Source organism: Papio anubis, chromosome 4 (genome assembly GCF_008728515.1).
Source record: "Papio anubis isolate 15944 chromosome 4, Panubis1.0, whole genome shotgun sequence".
NCBI classification, from domain to species: domain Eukaryota; kingdom Metazoa; phylum Chordata; class Mammalia; order Primates; family Cercopithecidae; genus Papio; species Papio anubis.
This window is the reverse complement of record NC_044979.1, coordinates 144,949,401-144,972,757: the sequence shown is the minus strand read 5'-3', so window position 1 is coordinate 144,972,757 and position 23,357 is coordinate 144,949,401. Positions and strand designations below refer to the sequence as shown.

General features: G+C 43.3%; 1 protein-coding gene across 7 annotated transcripts in view; it reads left to right on the top strand.

Annotated features, from left to right (window-relative positions):
* The window catches only part of SDK1 (sidekick cell adhesion molecule 1), a 653,438-nt gene that overhangs the window by 404,619 nt on the left and 225,462 nt on the right, over positions 1-23,357 (top strand). Inside the window, exon 1 of one of the 7 annotated variants that reach the window (XM_031665633.1) lies at positions 11,856-14,284. The exons of the other annotated variants lie outside the window; for them this stretch is intronic. Within the exon in view, the coding sequence (XP_031521493.1) occupies positions 14,263-14,284 (22 nt within the window). The 5' untranslated portion in view covers positions 11,856-14,262. Of the gene's footprint in view, positions 1-11,855; positions 14,285-23,357 lie in introns of those variants that run through there. 7 annotated transcript variants of the gene reach the window in all.

Below are 23,357 nucleotides of genomic sequence, written 5' to 3'. Positions count from 1 at the left end.
AGCCACGTCGCCCCTGAACAGAATGAAGCGAGGGTATGAATTCTGTCCCAAATCCACGTTCCTGTCTGTGACAGGACATGGCTAGGGGAGGATGTCAGACCACCAGTCTGGAAGGGAAGGGAAGACGGGGGCAATGCTTGCCTGGCTCTGGAGGGGAAGACGCAATGAATGGGATGGAAAGGGATCTGCCTAAAAGGTGGCACATGAGGAAGCAGAGTGACAAGAGGGACCGTGAATGCATCAGGGGGACAGTGGTAGGGGCGCAGTGAGCGCAACGTGTTTCACACACACGTATATATTCACACATCTTTCTGGATACGTGAGCCCCAGAAAGAGCCCTTCCCGGGAGTCCATCCAGGCCTCACTCCGTGTTTACTACTAATGTGCCTTCAAGAAGCACCTGTGCCATTCTGCGCCTCTAGTTTTCATTTGTAAAACTGTGGCATTTACACCTGTCCTGACTCAAAGAGCACTGTGAAGAGAAGATGAGATACTACATGAGAAAAGGCTTTGAAAACGAGGAGACATCACACACATGCGGGCAGTGTGGCTTCGTCTGTTTTCGCTTTTCCACTGTGATGACGCTACATCACACTAGAGTATTTGAATGCTTCCACAGGGGCCATCACACAGGTAGAGACCTGGGGGCCATCTCCCTGCTGACAGTAAAATCAAACCCAGACACTCAAGAATTGATGTGAGCGCCTGCGGTGTGCGTGGAGCTGTGGGACAGGCCCTGACCCTGAGGGTAGGGAAGATATCTGGTGTGTCATCATCCTTGGGGACCTGCAGTCTGGCCCCGGAGGCGAGACTGACATTCATGAAATAAGAGCAGGAAGTAGAAGAGAGATCAGCCTCACTCATGCACGGTCACCCCTCGGTTATCTGCAGATCGGGGTACTGGGCGTGCTTTGAAGAGTCCTGAGTCAGCACCCAGAGGAACGGGCTGTAGACACAAGGCTGTGCCTAAAGAGGCTCTCCCTGTGACCCACGTGGCGGCGGTACCTCAGAGTTTGCAGCTGTGTGTGTGGCTTCGGAATGGTGTCTGGCTGCTCACAACAGACCCACAGTGACAGGAGCTTAAACAGGGTGGAGCTGTGTTTTCACTTCTCTCACATCGGGGGTTGGGCAGTGGGTGGGGCAGACACAGCGGCAGCTCCAGGGTCATCAGAGAGTCGGGGTTCTCTGTCTGTTTGGCTGCCACTTGAGCATGTGCCTTAGGTCACAAGCCTGCTGTTGCAGTGCCAGCCGTTGCATCCCCACTCTAGAAGGCAAGGAGGAGGAAGGCTCAGGGCTGTGCCTCGGGAACGAGTATGCTCACCTTTAAAGAACTTTCTTAGAAGTCCCATTGGCTGCTGACTCTGCTTACAATTCCTGGAATTCTCTCTGTGTGGGAGAGACTGGCAACGTGGCCTTCCAGCTGGACACATATCTGTCCCTTATTAACGAAGGGAGGGGAAATGGATATGGGAGGGGAAGCTCACAGCTTCTACCTCACTTTCTTTTCTTTTTTTTTTTTTTTTGAGACGGAGTCTTGCTCTGTCGTCCAGGCTGGAGTGCAGTGGCGAGATCTCGGCTCACTGCAAGCTCTGCCTCCCGGGTTCACGCCATTCTCCTGCCTCAGCCTCCCGAGTAGCTGGGACTACAGGTGCCCAACACCACGCCCGGCTAATTTTTTTTTTTTTTTTTTTTTTTGTATTTTTAGTAGAGACGGGGTTTCACCGTGTTAGCCAGGAAAGTCTCGATCTCCTGACCTCGTGATCCGCCCGTCCTGGCCTGCCTCACACAGAGTGAAAACTGCAAAAGCACAGGTCCTCCAGGCCACGGCTTCCCACCCATCCCCTGAGGGCCCCTTAGCCTCAGGCCCCCAGCTCCGTGGGGCTGTTTGGACATTAAGTGTTCAATGCTTTTTTGCTGCTGGGGGCCGCACTTAGGGGCTTGAAGTACCCCCAGCTATTAGCACTGATTGTCAAGGCAGCCTAGAGGCCTGAGTAGGTCCTTGAAGCTGAAAAGGGAGTAATTAAAATGCCTGTAAACTGAAAGGGAAAGCATAACTCATGAAATTAATTATTTGTCAGCATAATTTGGGAAATTATTGGAATGTCTACAAACAGAATTTGACAGCGAGTCGGAGAGCATGCAGAAGGCAGGAAATGCCCACCAAGCGAAGGAAGCCCTAGGCCGACCAGCCTCTTTTCTCCTCCTCCCTTCAGTGAATGGCAGCTTGATGCATCTGGGGAAATGAGATGTAATTCATCTTGACTTTAATACAGCCCTTGGATTGAGCTCCTCCTGAGGAAGTATCCGAATGTCAGGGAAAGATGGTGCAGCGTGCGCTACCATTAGGTGGCTGTGGAACTTGCTAGACTGCCCATCTCCAAGAGAACTCAGCAGTGACACAGCATTTGCCTGGGCTGAGGGAGGGAAGGGCATGTAGGCACAAGCAGCAGGCATGGAGCAATGGAGAAGCTGTTTGCTGCAGGGGGAGGTAGCAGCTCATTCTTCTAGAGCATAGATTTTTGGTCGTAAATGTGTTTTCTTCAAGGCAACTCTTTAAGGAAGATTAGCAGTGTGTAGTGAGCGCAGTGCGATGTTGACTCCTGAAGCCATTTGAACCCACTCCTTCACTGGTCCTTCCTTCCTTCTCTTCCTTCCTTCCTTCCTTCCTTCCTTCCTTCCTTCCTTCCTTCCTTCCTTCTTTCCCTCCGTCCCTCCGTCCCTCCGTCCGTCCGTCCCTCTGTCCTTCCGTCCTTCCTCGGAATCTCAATCTATCACCAGTGCAGTAGCACGATCTCGCCTCACTGCAAGCTCTGCCTCCCGGGTTTACGCCATTCTCCTGCCTCAGCCTCCTGAGTGACTGGGACTACAGGCACCCACCACCACGCCCCGCTAATTTTTTTTGTATTTTTAGTAGAGGCAGGGTTTCACCGTGTTAGCCAGGATGGTCTCAATCTCCTGACCTCGTGATCCACCCGCCTCAGCCTCCCACAGTGCTGGGATTACATGCATGAGCCACCGCGCCCTGCCGAGTTTTTCTTTTCAATCCCATTTATGGCTGAGATACATTTAAAATGCATGGTTTGTCCACTCCAGTTCTTCGCAAGCTCTCGGCATGGGCTAGCACCTTGGATACATGGGGATTACTTAATATAAACTTTCTAACTTTCCTGACTTTTCTTATCCCCCTTCATCCACCATCCCCCATTATCTTGTCGGCCAATCCCATTTAATAGATTTTATTAACAGTGCTTCCATGACCTTTTCCGCTCAAGGCATTTTAAAATGGGACATATTAACTTACAAATTGAGCAGCAAAGCTCTAATACAGTTTCAGCCAAGTGAACTTTCTGAAGGGTGAGAGGAAAGGTTGGCGCTGCCACAGAAGCTGTGGCCTGAAACTCCGACAGACTCAGTTCCGCATGTCACATTTCCATGATGATTACCCACGATGAAATGGAAAATAACTGAAATTTACTCGAGAATTTTAAATTTAAATAACTGAAATATACTCAGAAATCAATACGCTTTTGGTTTCATGTGGAAAAAATTCTGTAGAGTGTGAGTTGGGTATAACTGAGTGCCCAATATAATTAGAAACATTTTTCTTACTGCCAGTGTTTACTTCAGCAACTTTCTAATAATGTAGCTTGGGAGGGAGAGTACTGTAGTCATTTGAAGCAATCAGTAGTTCATGTTCGATGCTGACTTGCTGTTTGGCTCACAAATTCAGTTTTTGTTACAAATTGTTCAAATAATGATGAAAGACACAGGAAGAAAGAATGTGGCTGTGAAGTTTTCAGGTGAACCTGAGTGTGGAATACTAGACACTGCCAGGATATGAAATGTAATTGATCACAGTTTTGTCCTAAAAGAAGCCCGTATGGATTAGCAAACTCCTTCTATCCATTTTTAAAATTCATCCATTAAAACGCAGATGTTTGTTTTTCTACAAGGGGTCCAAAGACAAATTATGCTATAAATCATCATCATTCTGAGCACACCAAGATTTTCCTTTTTTTTTTCTGGCTTTATTTCTTTATCATTTTCCTTCTTGTAACAGGTATATTTGTGCTATAATGATTTATTCTGGTTTCAGAACATTACCTTATAATGAAAGAGAAATATTTCATATTTTAAAAGAAATGGGAAAAACATTTGGTTATCCACATTTCTAAAACATTAGTAAAAGCTCCTAAATGTTCACTAGGGCTTTGAAAGGTTTTCTAAAGTAAGGATTATAAATGAGCACTCTGTTTGCAAGCCCCACTCTTATCTCCTCTTGGGAAATTCTCAATGTGGCATTAAATGACATTGCACAAAAGATTTGTTTCTCAATCCCTATGACTTTCTAGACCTCAGGCTGTACCTGCAGAATAGGATAATGTTCCAGATTCTCCCAGCATTGCCTAAAACACTAAGTGAAAACTGAACAAAATAGATACGGGATGTTCCATTGGGGTGGGCGTCCTTTGGTCTTTTAGAACCTACAGGAAAGGAAAGGACAGGAAGCTCGCACTTTAGGGGAAGCCACCGTGTACCAGCCTTCACCATGCTGTACCGCGTCCTTACACTCACCGTCTTACTCTGTTCATCCCCAGGGGTCACACAAGATAAGCATCATATCCCTACTGGACGGAGGCAAAAATGGAATCTCAGAGTGGTAACTCACTCTGCCAAGGTGATACAGCTGGGCAATGCTGAGGAATGCCAGGACCGAAGCCTAGGTCTGCTGGGCTCCCAAGCCCAGGCTATCATCTGCCATCACTACCATTTATGTTTTGTTTTTTTCATTCTGTATGTATCAGGCCAGGTGAAAAATGGCTTCCAGATTCCTACAGCCATGTGTATGTGGAATAGAAAAGACGTGGGCACGCCTCTCACTCTGCTGCCACGTAGGGTGGGTTGGCAGTGGTTTCTGGGCACTTCGGACTGCAGTGCACAATGAAAACTCTGTTTTGTATTGAAACCCAGCACACACACACACACACACACACACACATACACACACACAGAAACAGAGCATCCGTGGAACAATAGTGACTCTCCCAGTGTATGATGTACTTTGGTATTTTCCGTTCTATTCCGTTCTGTTTCATTCTTTAAAACAATGCTGCTGCGACCACGGAATTGATTTCCCTATCCACGAGTGCATTCGTGACCTACAATTTGAAAAATCCTGAATTCCAGCAATACAGGCCGTTTGGTTTGACTGATTCTTGCCTCCCTGTCAGAAAAAGCCTCCGCCGAACAGAGGATTCATCAGGGTCTGGGCTGTGAAGCCTGTCTTGTCCCTCCAACTGTAAAGACAGACAGGGGTCTGAGTGAGGGCGTGAGCAGGGCCGCCGGCCAAGGCACAGAGCGGAGGCCTGGGGTGGAGCGGGGAGGGTGGGATTTAGCATTTGTATCCATGCAGATCACCCCTGTGCACACAAAGAAGGGGTTACTGGGACTTGCCCTTCACCTGCCACTAGAGGACATGTGGAAAAATAAAGCGATCTAAGTTACTGTGAGCATCACCTTATTTTGTGACTCGCAGGCCTTTCCTGCTAGCCTAGGAACCCTGTGAGGGCAGGGGCTGTGTCTGATTCGTCTTTTTCATATCTGTATCCCCGTATCCAAGCACAATGCCTGACCTATAGGTAAACAAAGCACAAATAGATGTCTGATCGAAAACACAGGACTTATTGTTCCTGTTTCAACACCCGGTGCTGCACCAGCTTTATCTCCGTCTTCAGCACCACAGCCTGCCTTCTGCCCTGACTCTTGCTGTCTGGAAATCTCGGAAGAAAGCAGTCCCGCGCCCTGTCACATGTGGTTTGGCCTTCCTGTCTTTCTGCGTCGTGATGTCCGACAGCAGCCCTTCCTGGGTGTCGCCCATGCTGAGCCTGGCTTTGCTCAGGAGCCTAAATGCAGAATCTTTTCTCCCTCTCCCCTGCTGGAAATGCTACATCTGGGACTGCAGTCTAGAAGGTGCATGGGGAAATTAGGCCCACGAATGCATCCCCAGTGTTGGGGAGGTATGCCGCTCACCCTGGACATGCCAGGCCGCAGCACTGGTCCTCAGTCCCCGTGCAGTGTGGAAAGGCCACTTGCCCCATGGCTGGAGAGGAGAGCTGGTTGTGGGAAGAGTGGAAGAGAAACCACAAATGTGCAATTTTCAGACGTGGAGAATGCATGCAGATAGGTGCGTGGGAAGCGGTGGTTGGGAGAGGAAGAGGAGGAGACACCAAGTTGGCCGGAGCCTGAGCGAGTGGCCAGAGCTTCCACCCTCGGCGGCCTTGGGCCTGTGTTTTAGAAGCTCAGTGTTGGGCACGAGTGAAGATATATTTTAGGAATTAAACTGGTATTTTGTGAATAGGAATAACATCTTGTTCCCAACTGGCTTCAGAGTCAGAGGACTGGGTTCACGAGGACCCGGTGTACAGACAGCCTGCCAGGGCCTGCGGGCTCTCCCCACGTGCTGTGCCACCACCCCAGCCTAAACACTGGCCCCAAATGCTTCTCCTCAATGCCTGGCAAATAAAGATTTGGAAAAAAATAAGTTCAGAAAGGGACACACGAAACTTTTTAAGTGTTAAAGTATTTTCTTCTGAAGTCCATCAGAAAAGATACTCGAGCTTATTTGTCAAAGGTTTGTCAACCTAATAATGCGGTAGAAATGTTTAATGCAGTGAGAACCTTCAGGTGTATCAAAACTGCAAGAACCATAACAACACAAGAACTCAGCCGTGGCCCATAGCAATCTGGAATTAATGATAACACCCGGCACACAAACGGTAATATATACACCCACCCAGTGGTGTGTGGCCAGTGATTCTACCAGGTAATGAGCTCTCTGCTCCCTGGTTTGACAGGCGTATACATTTAATTATATGAGGTAACTTGGAGAAATGGACACCTGTGAATCCCTGCTACATACTGGATAGATGCATCAGTCCCTCATATTTGAAATCATACACATTTGGGATCATGAAAAACGGGGCGTGCCATTGTGGCAAGGATACGAAAATTTGTGCTTCTTGTGTCATGAGGTAAAAGCAGCTCCCTTGCTGGTGGCTCGGCTCCCAGCTCCTGGCCTGCTAGAGGAGATCGGAGCCAGCAGGTGGGCCCTGAATGGTCCAGTGAAGGCTGCCCAGCACCCAGGAGAACTGATACTGCACCTGAGGATCATGGATAATGAAATTTCACTGTGTAAAGACACTGAGATTTCACGGTTTATCTATAACAGGGAAGGTGGTGTTGCTTTAGTAAATACAACTAGGCTTGTTAGAATATCGGACAGTGCACTCTGATTTCCTTCTGTGCTAAATCCAGCTGATTTTACAGCATTCTCAGTGGGCTCCTTAGCATGTTTAGGTGGGGTCTACACAGTCCCGTAGGGATACTAATAGGATGTAGAAATCGCTCATTTCTTACCACAGAGGCCTGGATATTCACAGCCACCTGGCCCAGGAGGGCCCATGAATTGCTCTCCCAGCACCTCCTAATATCAATTTATTAATTTTATTTGACATGTTGCAAATCTCCAAAACATCCTAGAACTCCATGCTCAGCACAGGTTTCCTCGGATTAACCATTATTTTCAACTCTTTCTCCATTTATGTAGATGGAAGAGAAGATGAATAGTAACTATCTTTACTCAGGGGCGTTGCAAATAAGCTTTATATTAATTTCATCACATCATTTGACTTAAATATCAAAAATAAAAATGTGTGTCTCTCTTTTTAGCAGCAGGGAAAATACCTGCCTGACATAGTCACAGGCTTCAACCAGCAGCACACGGTCCTGGGGGAGGAGAGGAGAAGTGGGAGAAGGGGCTTGTGGGACGAGAGTGGGGGGTTTCTATCAACCAATTAATTAGGATCTAGATAGAATAAAAGCAACAAGCAAGGGAAGAATGGAGGAGGGGAAGGAGAGAGGGGGGAAGAAAGAAAGGAGCAGGGAGGAAGGTAGGCAATTAGGTAAGAAGGGGAGGAGGAAGGAAGGGAAGAGAAAATAAGTAGAAAAACAAATTGTCAGTGGTAGTTCTCAGAGATGGTCTGTGGACCCACAGCATCAACATCTCCTAGGAACTTGTTAGAAATACAAATTCTCGGGCCTTACTCCAGACCCACTGAATCAGAAGCTCTTACCGTATGTGTTTCGACATGCCCTCCAGGTGATTCTAACGCCCACTCTAATTTGGGAACCTTCTTTAGGCATTGATAGGTAGAAGAATGTAATACCACGGACTGATAACCATGAGCCCCACCAGCTGTCATAGCGGAGGGCTTGTGCCCGTGGAGATCAGTCCAGGCTCCTGGAGAGAAACAATAAGCAACAGTCCCCGGGAACCACAGCATGTGACATGTGACATCACCACGTGTGCAGGCAGATCTCTCAGAAGAAACCTCAACTGTGTTTCAAGAAACTCTGGTGGTTGGGTGGGAGGCTGGAGTCTCCTTAAAATAAAGGTCATGACTTTGGAAAAAAGGTGGATATGGGTGATGACACATTATCTACATAAGAGGACTAAGCTGTTGGGACCGAGGTGAACCAGTGAAAACACACGTTTAGAGGAGACGAGAATTTCGTAACACTCTATGTCCCACGTTGCCACCTCCAGCCCTTTGGAACAGAGGCTGGGACGGTCTCATTGGCCACACTGAGTTCCGGTCGAGTAACCCTTTTCTTCTGATTTTGATCGGCTCCCTGTCAAGATGAATGGGAATTTTGTTAGAACATGGGATTTTGTTCTGACTTGGGATGGGGTTCATCTCAAAAAGGAGAAGAAGAGTCCATTCAGCAGAAACCCTGTTGGAAGATGAGGGGTGGAGAGGAAATGCTTGGACGGAACTCTGCAACACTTGATGGGGACAGGACTCCAGGTTCACGTAAAAGGAGGACGCCAAGAGAAGCACAACCCTGTGATTCCCAGGAAGCCATCACCAGGGGTCATGTCGGGTCCTCTCAGAGTGAGGCACGTTCTACCAACCCCGCTTCCTTTTCAGGGGGGTCACTGAATTGATAGACCTAAATACTGTATTCATCCTGTAGCTTGATTTTCTTTATTTTTTAAAATTTATTATTTTATTTATTTATTTATTTTGTAGAGAAGTCTCACTCTGTCATCCAGGCTGGAGTGCAGTGGCACGATCTCGGCTCACTGCATCATCCACCTCTTGGGTTGTAGCAATTCTCGTGCCTCAGCCTCCCGAGTAGCTGGGATTATGGGCATGCACCACCACACCTAGCATATTTTTGTTTTTTTTAGCAGAGACAGGATTTCACCATGTTGGGCAGGCTGGTCTTGAACTTCTGACCTCAAGTGATCTGCACACCTGGGCCTCCCAAAGTGCTGAGATTAAAGGCGTGAGCCACCATGCCCTGCCGATTTTCTTCTGTTCACTCATTCATTCAGTAAGCACCTTGTAGATAACATGAGAAATATGAATTGGGTGAGAGGTAATTACATGGATTCCTACTCACACCACCCATGCAGGGTGAGGATTGAGCTATGCCCCAACAGTGTGATTTACTTGATCAGCCACCACTTGGAGGGTGACTCCATCAAACTCCAGCATGCTGGGCTTCTCCTGGTCAGTACTGTCTGTGACTTGGAACAAATGGAGATGGCATCCCTATCAAATATGCAGGTGTCACAACTGAGGGGGTAATTCATCAATTCTGCCCCAGAATCAGAAATCAAAAATAAATTGCTTTGTTAGATCGGTGGTTGGAATCAACAAACTGAAACGTAGAAAGGATAAGCCAACATGCTGCACTCAGATACACCAACCCCTCACATGACAGCAGGATGGGGAGACATGACTTGCCACCAGTTACCATAAAACACTTGGGGTTTACACCCAGAGAGAGCCAGGACCATGATTTAAACTCTGTGGATGACAGGTTTCCAGATCGAGGCAAATGGCAGCAGCATGCAGCCCTGTGCTGGCTAGATGCATGCCAAGCATCGGCTCCGGGTGCCTGGCCACCAGGGGAAGTGGGAAAACTCAGGGCCCTCCGAGGAGCACAGCCAGAGGGGCAGTGCTCTGTCTGTCTCATCGTGTGAGCCACAGAGAGAGAACCAAGGCATTTATTCCGCCTGTCGTAGTCAAGTCCAGTTGGATATTTTTGTGACATTCAAATAGTGTGACAGCTATATATGTGTACGAAAACAGCTTACGCAGAAGACAGGGGGGAACCAAAGGGCAGAAGTTGCCGAAAGAAAGGTTTTGGTTTTGCATAAGGGAAATCCTCCTTACTAGGTACACCCAGCACGAGTTGATGTGAGGAGCAGGAAAATTGGGTCCAAGAAGTTTTGCTGGCAGCAGTTGACAGGTCGCAGGCTTGGGTGAGGTGACAGGACTCCTGCCCAGCAAGTTGGCACGTGCCATGACCTTGGAGGGCCCCTGGGGCACCTTCTCCTCCAGTCTGCATAACTCTATCTGGACACCATCAACGGGCTTTTCATATGTGCCTCGGTGCTATGAAGCTTCACAGAAGAAGCATCCTGCACCAAAACTCTGGTAATTATAATTTCATAGAACAAAACCATGATGCTGAACGGAGTGCATGTATTCCAGCTTGCCTCCATGCTTTGGCATGTTCCCAGGTCGCACTAGCCTTCCCGCTGTGTTTCCTCTGGCAGTTCTCGCTTATATTTAAAGCTTTGGCTCAGGAACTGTCTCCTCCATAGGGCCTCCTTTAAAGAATTCCACGCTGACCCTCACTGTAGCGCTATTACACAGAAGCGTAAATGTCTGCTTCCCCCACTACACTATGAGCTCCATGAAGGCAGAGACATCAAACTTAGATTTGTTACATAAACACAAAGAAAGGACCAGGTTTCATAACAGTAGGCCCCATACATGTGTATACATTCATACACATGCACACACAGACAAGTATACATATACATGTATACATACACATATGCATCTGTATATACACAGGCACACACATGCAGGCATGTGGACACATGTACATGGACACAGACAAGTCTATATAAACATACATTTAAGTATACATAGATATGTGCATGTACATGTATATATACACATACTTCTGTACATCCGCACACATACACATATACATGTAGTTACCAGACAAAATTGGCTTCTATGTAATTGAAAATCCAATGCCAAAATAGTTATTTCAGCAAAATATACTACTTATAAATTGAACTTGTATATTTTGCCACATTATTAGTCTGTAATCTTTTATCACAGAATTTTCAGGCAGGAAAGGAGAAGAAAAGTTTACTAGCTAATGGTAATGTTACTCATAACAGAAAATCAGTAGATTGTGTCCAGAAAAAGAGAGGACTAAGGGTCTGTATAAACATCTGAATTTTGTGTGTATAAACATTAGAGCAAAAGTACAAAAACCTTCCCGATTACTAAAACAGATCAAAAAAGAGAGAAAATAAAAAGACCACATAAAGACACACACACTTACGCATGTCAAGAAGTATACATGTAATTATATGTGTAGCAAATATCTACATATTAATATATGTAGATATGGCACATGTCGACATATATTACTGTATGCAGATATGGCAAATATATGTAGATATATGACAGAACTGAAGTGAAATTTATTGATTATATCAATAAATATAATAGACTTAATTAGCTTTGTAAAAATAAAAACATTTCCCCAGCACTTTGGGAGGCCAAGGTGGGTGGATCACGTGAGGTCAGGAGTTGTAGACCAGCCTGGCCAACATGGTGAAACCTTGTCTCTTCTAAAAAGACAAAAATTAGCCACACGTGGTGGCACATGCCTATAATCCCAGCTACTCAGGAGGCTGAGTCAGGAGAATCACTTGAACCTGGGAGGCAGAGGTTGCAGTGAGCTGAGATAGCGCCACTGCACTCCAGCCTGGGCGACAGAGTGAAACTCCGCCCTAAAAAAAATACATAAATAGATAGCTGGATAGATAGATAGATCATGTCCTAGGCCACAGAAAACCCAAACAGGTCCAAAGAATGCAGAGAAATGCACCAGGTAAGTTGCAGATTAGTTTTATATTAAGAGAATTGATGGAAATGCTAAAATGATAAAAGTTATCAAATCCAACAGTACATTTAAAACAGTAGATCATATTCAAGTGGGATTTATTCTAAGAATGCAGTTTTGACATTTGCCAATATTCAACACCCACCTGGAGTACAAACATATAATAAAATGGAAATGTATTGACATTTATTCAATATGGTAAACTGTGCGTGTACCTCAAACCCCCAAATCTGCATTCCCCATCTACTTGACTGTGAAACACTACAGGCATCCCTGCTGAAGGCAGAAGCATTAGGTAGTCCACAGTCTCCTCTGCTCTTTATTATTGAAATTGACAGATTTGCCACAGCCATAGACAAGAGAAAGCAAGGTGAGGTATAAAGCCGAAAAAGGAAGTGATTAAACAATCTGTATTTGCAAATAATAATATTTGGTATCTAGAAAATACTACGAACCATAAAGAATTTGGCAAACCAGCAAGCTATAAAATCAGCATGTAAAAACAAACCGACATCATATGCACAAACAAAACAGCTTGAAGTTGTAATCAGAGAGAAGATACCATTTACAATAGTAGAATAACATTAGAAAAGAAAAGAAAGCTGGGGATGAACTTAAGATATATCAAACACATATGAAGAAAACTACAAATGCTCCTGAAAGTTACTAGAGAAGGTGTAAACAAATGGACCATGTTCTTGAACAGGAAGACTCAACATCACAGAGAAGTTAGTGCTCCTTGTGTGAATTTAGAATTGTCACATGATCCCCAATAAAATATATCAGATTTTTTTCTAGAGCTAGAAAAGTTAATTTAAAATTCATTCATAAAAATGAATGAGCAAAAGTAGCCAGGAAACTTCTGAAATAAAAGTAATGAGGGTGGACTAGTCTCCTTTAGGTATTAAAACATACTGTAAAGCTCTATAACTAAAATGGTGTGTCTGTTGGTGGATGACTAGAAGATGCACGGAACAGAACAGAAAGCCCAGAAATGGACCCCATTAGATATGGAAATTTAGTGTATAATAAGAGGGCATCTTGAATAACTGAATAAATAGACTTTTTGATAAGCATTATTGAAATAAGTGAATACCTATATGGAAAAAATACAAAACCGTATCCATTCCCTACCGCCATATACAAGGATACATTCCAAGTGGATCAGAGATATCAATATTAAAAACCAATATTTAAAATATGAAACTATACAAGTACTAGAATAAAACACTAGTTTTAGTCTCTCTAACCTGAACGTGGGGAAAACTTGTCTAACGATGACTCAAAATCTAGAAGCAATAATGAAAAGATTGATGACTATTTACAAGTTTTAAAAAGCTAAAATATCCCATATGCAAAAAACAGAATGGGCAAAGGAAAACAAGATAAATGGCAGATTGGGGGAAATACTTGCAGTTTATATCCCAGAGAAATGGTTAATATCTGTATATTAAGAGCTTCTAAAACAGAGAAGAAAAAGAAAATTGGAAGAAAAATGGGCAAGCTATATGAAACAAGAGTTCACAGAAGTGCACATGGCCCACAGCCACAGGAGAACATGCTCAGCCTTGTCCACATAACACATAAAAACTGAGGGTACACAGAGACACTATTGCTTACAGATCAATATGATAAAAATTCAGAAGTTTGACAATACTCTGATGAGGCTCAGGGCAGGGGGAAGAGGCACCGTCATTCATTGCTGCTAGGAATGCAATGATACAACCCCTAATTTATTCAATCCAAACACATCAATCAATGGGTGCTAGAATTAGTGGGAGAAGTTTGATGAGGAACAGGATATACTCCTCACAAAGTAAGTGTACATCACAAAGGAAAAAAAGAGAGTAACTTGACCCTGGAGAAACCTGGCAGGGAGTGGGTGCAGTTAACATCCCCAGTAATGGGGCACATCAGAACTGTGTACCACTGGATAGGATGCGATGACAAGAACACAGCCTCGCCTCTGTGCTATTCCTGCTTACGATGCAAGCCTGAATCGAGTTAAAAAGAAACATCAGATGGACTCAAACTATGAACTTATTGCACAAGAAATCGGACTGCAGCCTCCAAAAGTGACAAGGTCATGAAATTCAAGAACTACTCCAGATTGAAGAAGACGAAAGAGACATGATTCCTAAATGTAACATATGATGGAAATGGGATTCTGTCACCACAGAAGACATTGTGGGGAAACAGGAGAAACCGTAGATTAGATGGCAGTGATGTGTCAATGCCGACATCCTGGTTTTGATGGCCATATCGTGGTTACCTGGTGAGTGTCCTTGGAAGTACATACTCCAATATTTGGCGGGGATGGGGCTCATGTTAGCAGCTCACTGTCAGTTTTTTGTTTTTTGTTTTTTTTTGTATGTCTTCATACAATTCAAAATTGTTTGTAAATTTGAAATATTTCAAAATGAAAATTATCTTCGGCATTTAAAAATGTTTCTCCTTCTTTTTTATTTAAAACACAAACTGATGCAGCCCCTAAAGGGAGACAATTTAGCAGTAACTAGTTAACCTGTTTACCTTCTGACTCACCAACTCGACTTGTAGAAATTTATTCCGGAAATGAACTTGCAGACAAATGAAAAGAGACAGGTAGAAGAAGATTCACTGCAACACCATTTGTTATAGCAAAAGACTGGAATCTACCAAAATGCCCATCATTAAGAGACCGACTGAGTAGACCATGGTATATCCACACGATGGCATATTATGTATCATAGCAAAGAAGAGGACGAGTTTGAGAACTAGAGCTATAGGGAAAAAAAAGGTACCGAAATAGAAATCAGGATTCTCTGAATATATTTGCTTATAGAATTGGCTTTGAAAGCATGTAAATGTATTTTATCTATTCGTGACACTAAATTAATTTTTTTTTGAGATGGAGTCTTGCTGTGTTGCCCAGGTTGGAGTGCAGCAGCACGATCTCGGCTCACTGCAGCCTCTGCCTCCTGGGTTCAAGTGATTCTCCTGCCTCAGCCTCCCGAGTAGCTGGGATTACAGGCACGCATCACCATGCCCAGCATTTTTTTTTTTTTTTGTATCTTTAGTAGAGATGGGGTTTCACCATGTTGGTGGCGCTGGTCTTGAACTCCTGACCTCAAACAATCCATCCACCTTGGCCTCTCAAAGTGCTGGGATTACAGGCATGAGCCACCATGCTCAGCCAGCACTAAATTAATTTTTAAGCCTTTGGAAAAGAAATTCTAGAAAATGGAAGGCAACGTTAAGCACAGGGACAGAACTGTATACTGAGTTGCTGGCATAACAATATGGAAAGTAACTATTTCACATAACTTTGAAAGATGGAACTTTCACTGTACATCCTAGTGGGATGTACTCTTAAGGACAAAGAAAATAAGGTTTTCAACTGTTTTCAGCTGTCAGAGTGTTGGTGGGAGTGGCATGGCAGATTTATGTCTTTAAGACAGTTGTAATTTTTGTGGGGCTAAAGCAACTAAGTGATTATGTTGATGTCTTTGGGAACTGAGGTTTTCAGCCTAGTCTTAACTTTAAATCTGAATTGGGACTATAATGATTTTACTTTTTTTTAAAAAAAAGGATTACATGTAAAAAGGCCTGGAAATAAGACTTAACCTAGTGGCACTGAGCTTCCTAGTAACAGAAAAATAAGCAAGTTTCTTGTATAAATACATGATTGCAGGTCAGAAGCAGATAATGTATAAGATGGAACATCTCATCATTCCAAAAAGCAAAGATACTACGCTATCAGCTATCAACGTGGGCTTGTCAAAAAGACTCTTAGGCCAACTTGAAGAGGCTCCTGCTAGTTAAAGATGGGAAAGTTTACAAATTCATAATGATAATAACTGCAGTGGACTGAAATGCTTCAAATACATTTCAATCCATAACTATCCAGTACTGAATTTGTATGAAACTTCCAAATCAAAAATCTCTTTTAAGATTTTTAGTAAGAAACTTGAACTTTATTGGTGAACATAACATTTTCTACATCTGGTTTTATTCTTGTGGTGACTTCATTCAAGACTTTTTTTTTTCTTTTTTTTTTTAATTATACTTTAAGTTCTAGGGTACATATGCACAACATGCAGGTTTGTTACATATGTATACTTGTGCCATGTTGGTGTGCTGCACCCATCAACTCGTCAGCACCCATCAACTCATCATTTACATCAGATATAACTCCCCCCTCCCCATAATAGGCCCCGGTGTGTGATGTTCCTCTACCAGAGTACAAGTGACCTCATTGTTCAATTCCCACCTATGAGTGAGAACATACGGTGTTTGGTTTTCTGTTCTTGCGATAGTTTGCTGAGAATGATGGTTTCCAGCTGCATCCATGTCCCTACAAAGGACACAAACTCATCCTTTTTTATGGCTGCATAGTATTCCATGGTGTATATGTGCCACATTTTCTTAATCCAGTCTGTCACTGATGGACATTTGGGTTGATTCCAAGTCTTTGCTATTGTGAATAGTGCTGCAATAAACATACATGTGCATGTGTCTTTATAGCAGCATGATTTATAATCCTTTGGGTATAGACCCAGTAATGGGATGGCTGGGTCATATGGTATTTCTAGTTCTAGATCCTTGAGGAATCACCATACTGTTTTCTACAATGGTTGAACCAGTTTACAATCCCACCAACAGTGTAAAAGTGTTCCTATTTCTCCACATCCTCTCCAGCACCTGTTGTTTCCTGACTTTTTAATGATTGCTATTCTAACTGATGTGAGATGGTATCTCATTGTGGTTTTGATTTGCATTTCTCTGATGGCCAGTGATGACGAGCATTTTTTCATGTATCTGTTGGCTGTATGCATGTCTTCTTTTGAGAAATGTCTGTTCATATTCTTTGCCCACTTTTTGATGGGGTTGTTTGTTTTTTTCTTGTAAATTTGTTTGAGTTCTTTGTAGATTCTGGATATTAGCCCTTTGTCAGATGAGTAGATTGCTAAAATTTTCTCCCGTTCTGTAGGTTGCCTCTTCACTCTGATGGTAGTTTCTTGTGCTGTGCAGAAGCTCTTTGGTATAATTAGATCCCATTTGTCAATTTTGGCTTTTGTTGCCATTGCTTTTGGTGTTTTAGACATGAAGTCCTTGCCCACGCTTGTGTCCTGAATGGTATTGCCTAGGTTTTCTTCTAGGGTTTTTATGGTTTTAGGTCTAACATTTAAGTCTCTAATCCATCTTCAATTAATTTTCATATAAGGAGTAAAGAAAGGATCCAGTTTCAGCTTTCTACTTATGGCTAGCCAATTTTCCCAGCACCATTTATTAAATAGGGAATCCTTTCCCCATTTCTTGTTTTTCTCAGGTTTGTCAAAGATCAGATGGCTGTAGATGTGTGGTATTATTTCTGAGGGCTCTGTTCTGTTCCATTGGTCTATATCTCTGTTTTGGTACCAGTACCATGCTGTTTTAGTTACTGTAGCCTTGTAGTATAGTTTGAAGTCAGGTAGCTTGATGTCTCCAGCTTTGTTCTTTTGACTTAGTATTGTCTTGGCAATGTGGGCTCTTTTTTGGTTCCATATGAATTTTAAGACAGTTTTTTCCAATTCTGTGAAGAAAGTCATTTGTAGCTTAATGGGAATGGCATTGAATCTATAAATTACTTTGGGCAGTATGGCCATTTTCACGATATTGATTCTTCCTATCCATGAGCATGGAATGTTCTTCCATTTGTTTGTGTCCTCTTTTATTTCACCGAGCAGTGGTTTGTAGTTCTCCTTGAAGAGGTCCTTTACATCCCTTGTAAGTTGGATTCCTAGGTATTTTATTCTCTTCGAAGCAATTGTAAATGGAAGTTCATTCATGATTTGGCTGTTTGTCTGTTACTGGTGTATAAGAATGCTTGTGATTTTTGCACATTAATTTTGTATCCTGAGACTTTGCTGAAGTTGCTTATCAGCTTAAGGAGATTTTGGGCTGAGATGATGGGGTTTTCTAAATATATAATCATGTCATCTGCAAACAGGGACAATTTGACTTCTTCTTTTCCTAACTGAATACCCTTGATTTCTTTCTCTTGCCTGATTGCCCTAGCCAGAACTTCCAACACTATGTTGAATAGGAGTGGTGAGAGAGGGCATCCCTGTCTTGTGCCAGTTTTCAAAGGGAATGCTTCCAGTTTTTGCCCATTCAGTATGATATTGGCTGTGGGTTTGTCATAAATAGCTCTTATTATTTTGAGATATGTTCCATCAATACTGAATTTATTGAGAGTTTTTAGCATGAAGGGCTGTTGAATTTTGTCAAAGGCCTTTTCTGCATCTATTGAGATAATCATGTGGTTTTTGTCTTTGGTTCTGTTTATATGCTAGATTACGTTTATTGATTTGCGTGTGTTGAACCAGCCTTGCATCCCAGGGATGAAGCCCACTTGATCATGGTGGATAAGCTTTTTGATGTGCTGCTGGATTCAGTTTGCCAGTATTTTATTGAGGATTTTTGCATCGATGTTCATCAGGGATATTGGTCTAAAATTCTCTTTTTTTGTTGTGTCTCTGCCAGGCTTTGGTATCAGGATGATGTTGGCCTCATAAAATGAGTTAGGGAGGATTTCCTCTTTTTCTATTGATTCGAGTAGTTTCAGAAGGAATGGTACCAGCTCCTCCTTGTACCTCTGGTAGAATTCGGCTGTGAATCCGTCTGGTCCTGGACTTTTTTTGGTTGGTAGGCTATTAATTATTGCCTCAATTTCAGAACCTGTTATTGGTCTATTCAGGGATTCAACTTCTTCCTGATTTAGTCTTGGGAGAGTGTAAGTGTCCAGGAAATTATCCATTTCTTTTAGGTTTTCTAGTTTATTTGCGTAGAGGTGTTTATAGTATTCTCTGATGGTAGTTTGTATTTCTGTGGGGTCAGTGGTGATATCCCCTTTATCATTTTTTTATTGCATCTATTTGATTCTTCTCTCTTTTCTTCTTTATTAGTCTTGCTAGCGGTCTATCAATTTCGTTAATCTTTTCAAAAAACCAGCTCCTGGATTCATTGATTTTTTTGAAGGATTTTTTGTGTCTCTGTCTCCTTCAGTTCTGCTCTGATCTTAGTTATTTCTCGCCTTCTGCTAGCTTTTGAATGTGTTTGCTCTTGCTTCTCTAGTTCTTTTAATTGTGATGTTAGGGTGTCAATTTTAGATCTTTCCAGCTTTCTCTTGTGGGCATTTAGTGCTATAAATTTCTCTCTACACAATGCTTTAAATGTGTCCCAGAGATCCCGGTATGTTGTATCTTTGTTCTCATTGGTTTCAAAGAACATCTTTATTTCTGCCTTCATTTCGTTATGTACCCAGTAGTCATTCAGGAGCAGGTTGTTCAGTTTCCATGTAGTTGAGCGGTTTTGATTGAGTTTCTTAGTCCTGAGTTCTAGTTTGATTGCACTGTGGTCTGAGAGACAGTTTGTTATAATTTCTGTTCTTTTACATTTGCTGAGGAGTGCTTTACTTCCAACTATGTGGTCAATTTTGGAATCGGTGCGATGTGGTGCTGAGAAAAATGTATATTCTGTTGATTTGGGGTGGAGAGTTCTGTAGATGTCTGTTAGGTCCGCTTGGTGCAGAGTTGAGTTCAATTCCTGGATATCCTTGTTAACTTTCTGTCTCGTTGATCTGTCTAATGTTGACAGTGGAGTGTTGAAGTCTCCCATTATTATTGTATAGGAGTTTAAGTCTCTTTGTAAGTCTCTAAGGACTTGCTTTATGAATCTGGGTGCTCCTGTGTTGGGCACATATATATTTAGGATAGTTAGCTCTTCCTGTTGAATTGATCTCTTTACCATTATGTAATGGCCTTCTTTGTCTCTTTTGATCTTTGATAGTTTAAAGTCTGTTTTATCAGAGACTAGGATAGCAACCCCTGCTTTTTTTTTTGTTCTCCAGTTGCTTGGTAGATCTTCCTCCATCCCTTTATTTTGAGTCTATGTGTATCTCTGCATGTGAGATGGGTCTCCTGAATACAGCAAACTGATGGGTCTTGACTCTTTATCCAATTTGCCAGTGTATATCTTTTAATTGGACCATTTAGTCCATTTACATTTAAGGTTAATATTGTTATATGTGAACTTGATCCTGTCATTGTGATATTAGCTGGTTATTTTGCTCATTAGTTGATGCAGTTTCTTCCTGGCATCGAGGGTCTTTACATTTTGGCATGTTTTTGCAATGGCTGGCACTGGTTGTTCCTTTCCATGTTTAGTGCTTCCTTCAGGATCTCTTGTAGGGCAGGCCTGGTGTTGGCAAAATCTCTAAGCATTTGCTTGTCTGTAAAGGATTTTATTTCTCCTTCACTGATGAAACTTAGTTTGGCTGGATATGAAATTCTGGGTTGAAAATTCTTTTCTTTAAGAATGTTGAATATTGCCCCCCACTCTCTTCTGGCTTGTAGAGTTTCTGCCAAGAGATCTGCTATTAGTCTGATGGGCTTCCCTTTGTGGGTAACCTGACCTTTCTCTCTGGCTGCCCTTAACATTTTTTCCTTGATTTCAACTTTGGTGAATCTGACAATTATGTGTCTTGGAGTTGCTCTTCTCGAGGAGTATCTTTGTGGCATTCTTTGTATTTCCTGAATTTGAATGTTGGCTTGCCTTACTAGGTTGGGGAAGTTCTCCTGGATGATATCCTGAAGAGTGTTTTCCAACTTGGTTCCATTTTCCCCCTCACTTTCAGGCACACCAATCAGACGTAGATTTGGTCTTTTCACATAATCCCATATTTCTTGGAGGCTTTGTTCATTTCTTTTTCCTTTTTTTTCTCTAGACTTCTCTTCTCGCTTCATTTCATTCATTTGATCTTCAATCATTGATATTCTTTCTTCCAGTTGATTGAGTCAGTTACTGAAGCTTGTGCGTTTGTCACATATTTCTTTTTTTTTTTTTTTTTTTTTGAGACGGAGTCTCGCTCTGTCGCCCAGGCTGGAGTACAGTGGCCGGATCTCGGCTCACTGCAAGCTCCGCCTCCCGGGCTTACGCCATTCTCCTGCCTCAGCCTCCCGAGTAGCTGGGACCACAGGCGCCCGCCACCTCGCCCGGCTAGTTTTTTGTATTTTTTAGTAGAGACGGGGTTTCGCCGTGTTCGCCAGGATGGTCTCGATCTCCTGACCTCGTGATCCACCCGTCTCGGCCTCCCAAAGTGCTGGGATTACAGGCTTGAGCCACCGCGCCCGGCCTGTCACATATTTCTCGTGTCATGGTTTTTATCTCTGTCAGTTTGTTTATGGCCTTCTCTGCATTGATTATTCTAGTTATCCATTCTTCCATTCTTTTTTCAAGATTTTTAGTTTCTTTGCGCTGGGTACATAGTTTCTCCTTTAGCTCTGAGAAGTTTGATTGACTGAAGCCTTCTCCTCTCAACTCATCAAAGTCATTCTCTGTCCAGCTTTGATCCGTTGCTGGCAATGAGCTACGTTCCTTTGGAGGGGGAGATGCGCTCTGATTTTTTGAATTTCTAGCTTTTCTGCCCTGCTTTTTCCCCATCTTTGTGGTTTTGTCCGCCTTTGGTCTTTGATGCTGGTGATGTACTGATGGGGTTTTGGTGTGGGTGTCCTTTCTGTTTGTTAGTTTTCCTTCTAACAGTCAGGACCCTCAGCTGTAGGTCTGTTGGAGATTGCTTGAGGTCCACTCCAGACCCTGTTTGCCTGGGTATCAGCAGCAGAGGCTGCAGAAGATAGAATATTGCTGAATAGCGAGTGCTGCTGTCTGATTCTTGCTCTGAAAGCTTCGTCTCAGGGGTGTACCCCACCATGTGAGGTGTCGATCTGCACCTAGTGGGGGATGTCTCCCAGTTAGGCTGCTCGGGTCAGGGACCCACTTGAGCAGGCAGTCTATCCATTCTCAGATCTCAACCTCCGTGCTGGGAGATCCACTGCTCTCTTCAAAGCTGTCAGACAGGTGTCAGACTCCACCCAGAAGTGGAGAGTACAGAGACAGGCAGGCCTCTTGAGCTGAGGTGGGCTCCACCCAGTTCAAGCTTCCCCCAGGCTTTGTTTACCTACTTAAGCCTCAGCAATGGTGGGTGCCCCTTCCCCAGTCTTGCTGCCACTTTGCAGTTAGATCTCAGACTGCTGTGCTAGCAATGAGGGAGGCTCCGTGGGCATGGGACCTTCTGGGCCAGGTGTGGGATATAGTCTCCTGGTGTGCCGTTTGCTAAGACCCTTGGTAAAGCACAGTATTAGGGTGGGAGTTACCCGATTTTCCAGGTGTTGTGTGTCTTAGTTTTCCTTGGCTAGGAAAAGGGATTACCTTCCCCCTTGCACTTCCCAGGTGAGGTGATGCCTTGCCCTGTTTCAGCTCTCGCTGGTCGGGCTGCACCAGCTGACCAGCACCAATTGTCTGGTACTCCCCAGTGAGATGAACCCGGTACCTCAGTTGAAAATGCAGAAATCGCCCGTCTTATGTGTTGCTCGCGCTGGGAGCTGGAGGCTGGAACTGTTCCTATTGGGCCATCTTGCTCCCCGCCTCATTCAAGACTTTTAGTGATAACCTCTTCAAATATTTGAATGCCGCAATTGACAAGAAAGCCTTTGCCCAAGTAGGAAGGACAATTGCTGGGAATTATTTATTGCTTTTTCCTAAGTTGAGAGAAATTTTTTTCTTATCATTAACTAGAATTCAGATAATTAAGTCTCTTTAAATTATACTATAAGGGTACAGTGTTTCTTTATGTCAACAGTTCTTCGTTTTATTTCTTTGACAAAAGTAATGAAGGGTTTTGTGATCATGTGAATGGATTTGGAATCTGATCAAATGTTTTTAGTATCAGGTATTTCAAAATAATGGGCATTTCTGTAGACCTACCTACATGGATGCCGCTCTACCAGTCTTAATTATTTTTCTTTAGTGCTTAAACACTGACTTCCTTAGGATTACAAAATTGATCATGTCTCACAGTTTTTGACACCATAATGTAGTTGAAATTTTGCTTTGAACCCATACATTTTACACATACATGTTAGTATATGCCATGATCTAAATATTAGTGTCCCTCCAAAATGTATGTTAAAATTATAGTCCCCAGGTGATGGTGTTAGTAGATAGTGCCTTTGAGGGGGATGATGAGATTTGGAGGGCTGGTTGGATTTAGCGCCCTTATGAAAGAGACCTCTGAGAGCTAGCTAGTCCCTTCTGTCATGTGAGATTACAGTTAGAAGGCACCATCTCTAAGAAAATAGGTCCTCACCAGGCACTGAATCTGCCTCAATCTTGGCCATCCCAGCTTGCAGAACTGTGAGAAATAAATGTTTGTTGTTTATGTGCTACACAGTCTATGATATTTTTGTTATAGCAGCCTGAACTAAGATCGTATGCTTTTCACAGGCTTTTGCAGCGGTCTGTTGCATTCACTCAGGTGCTCAAAAATG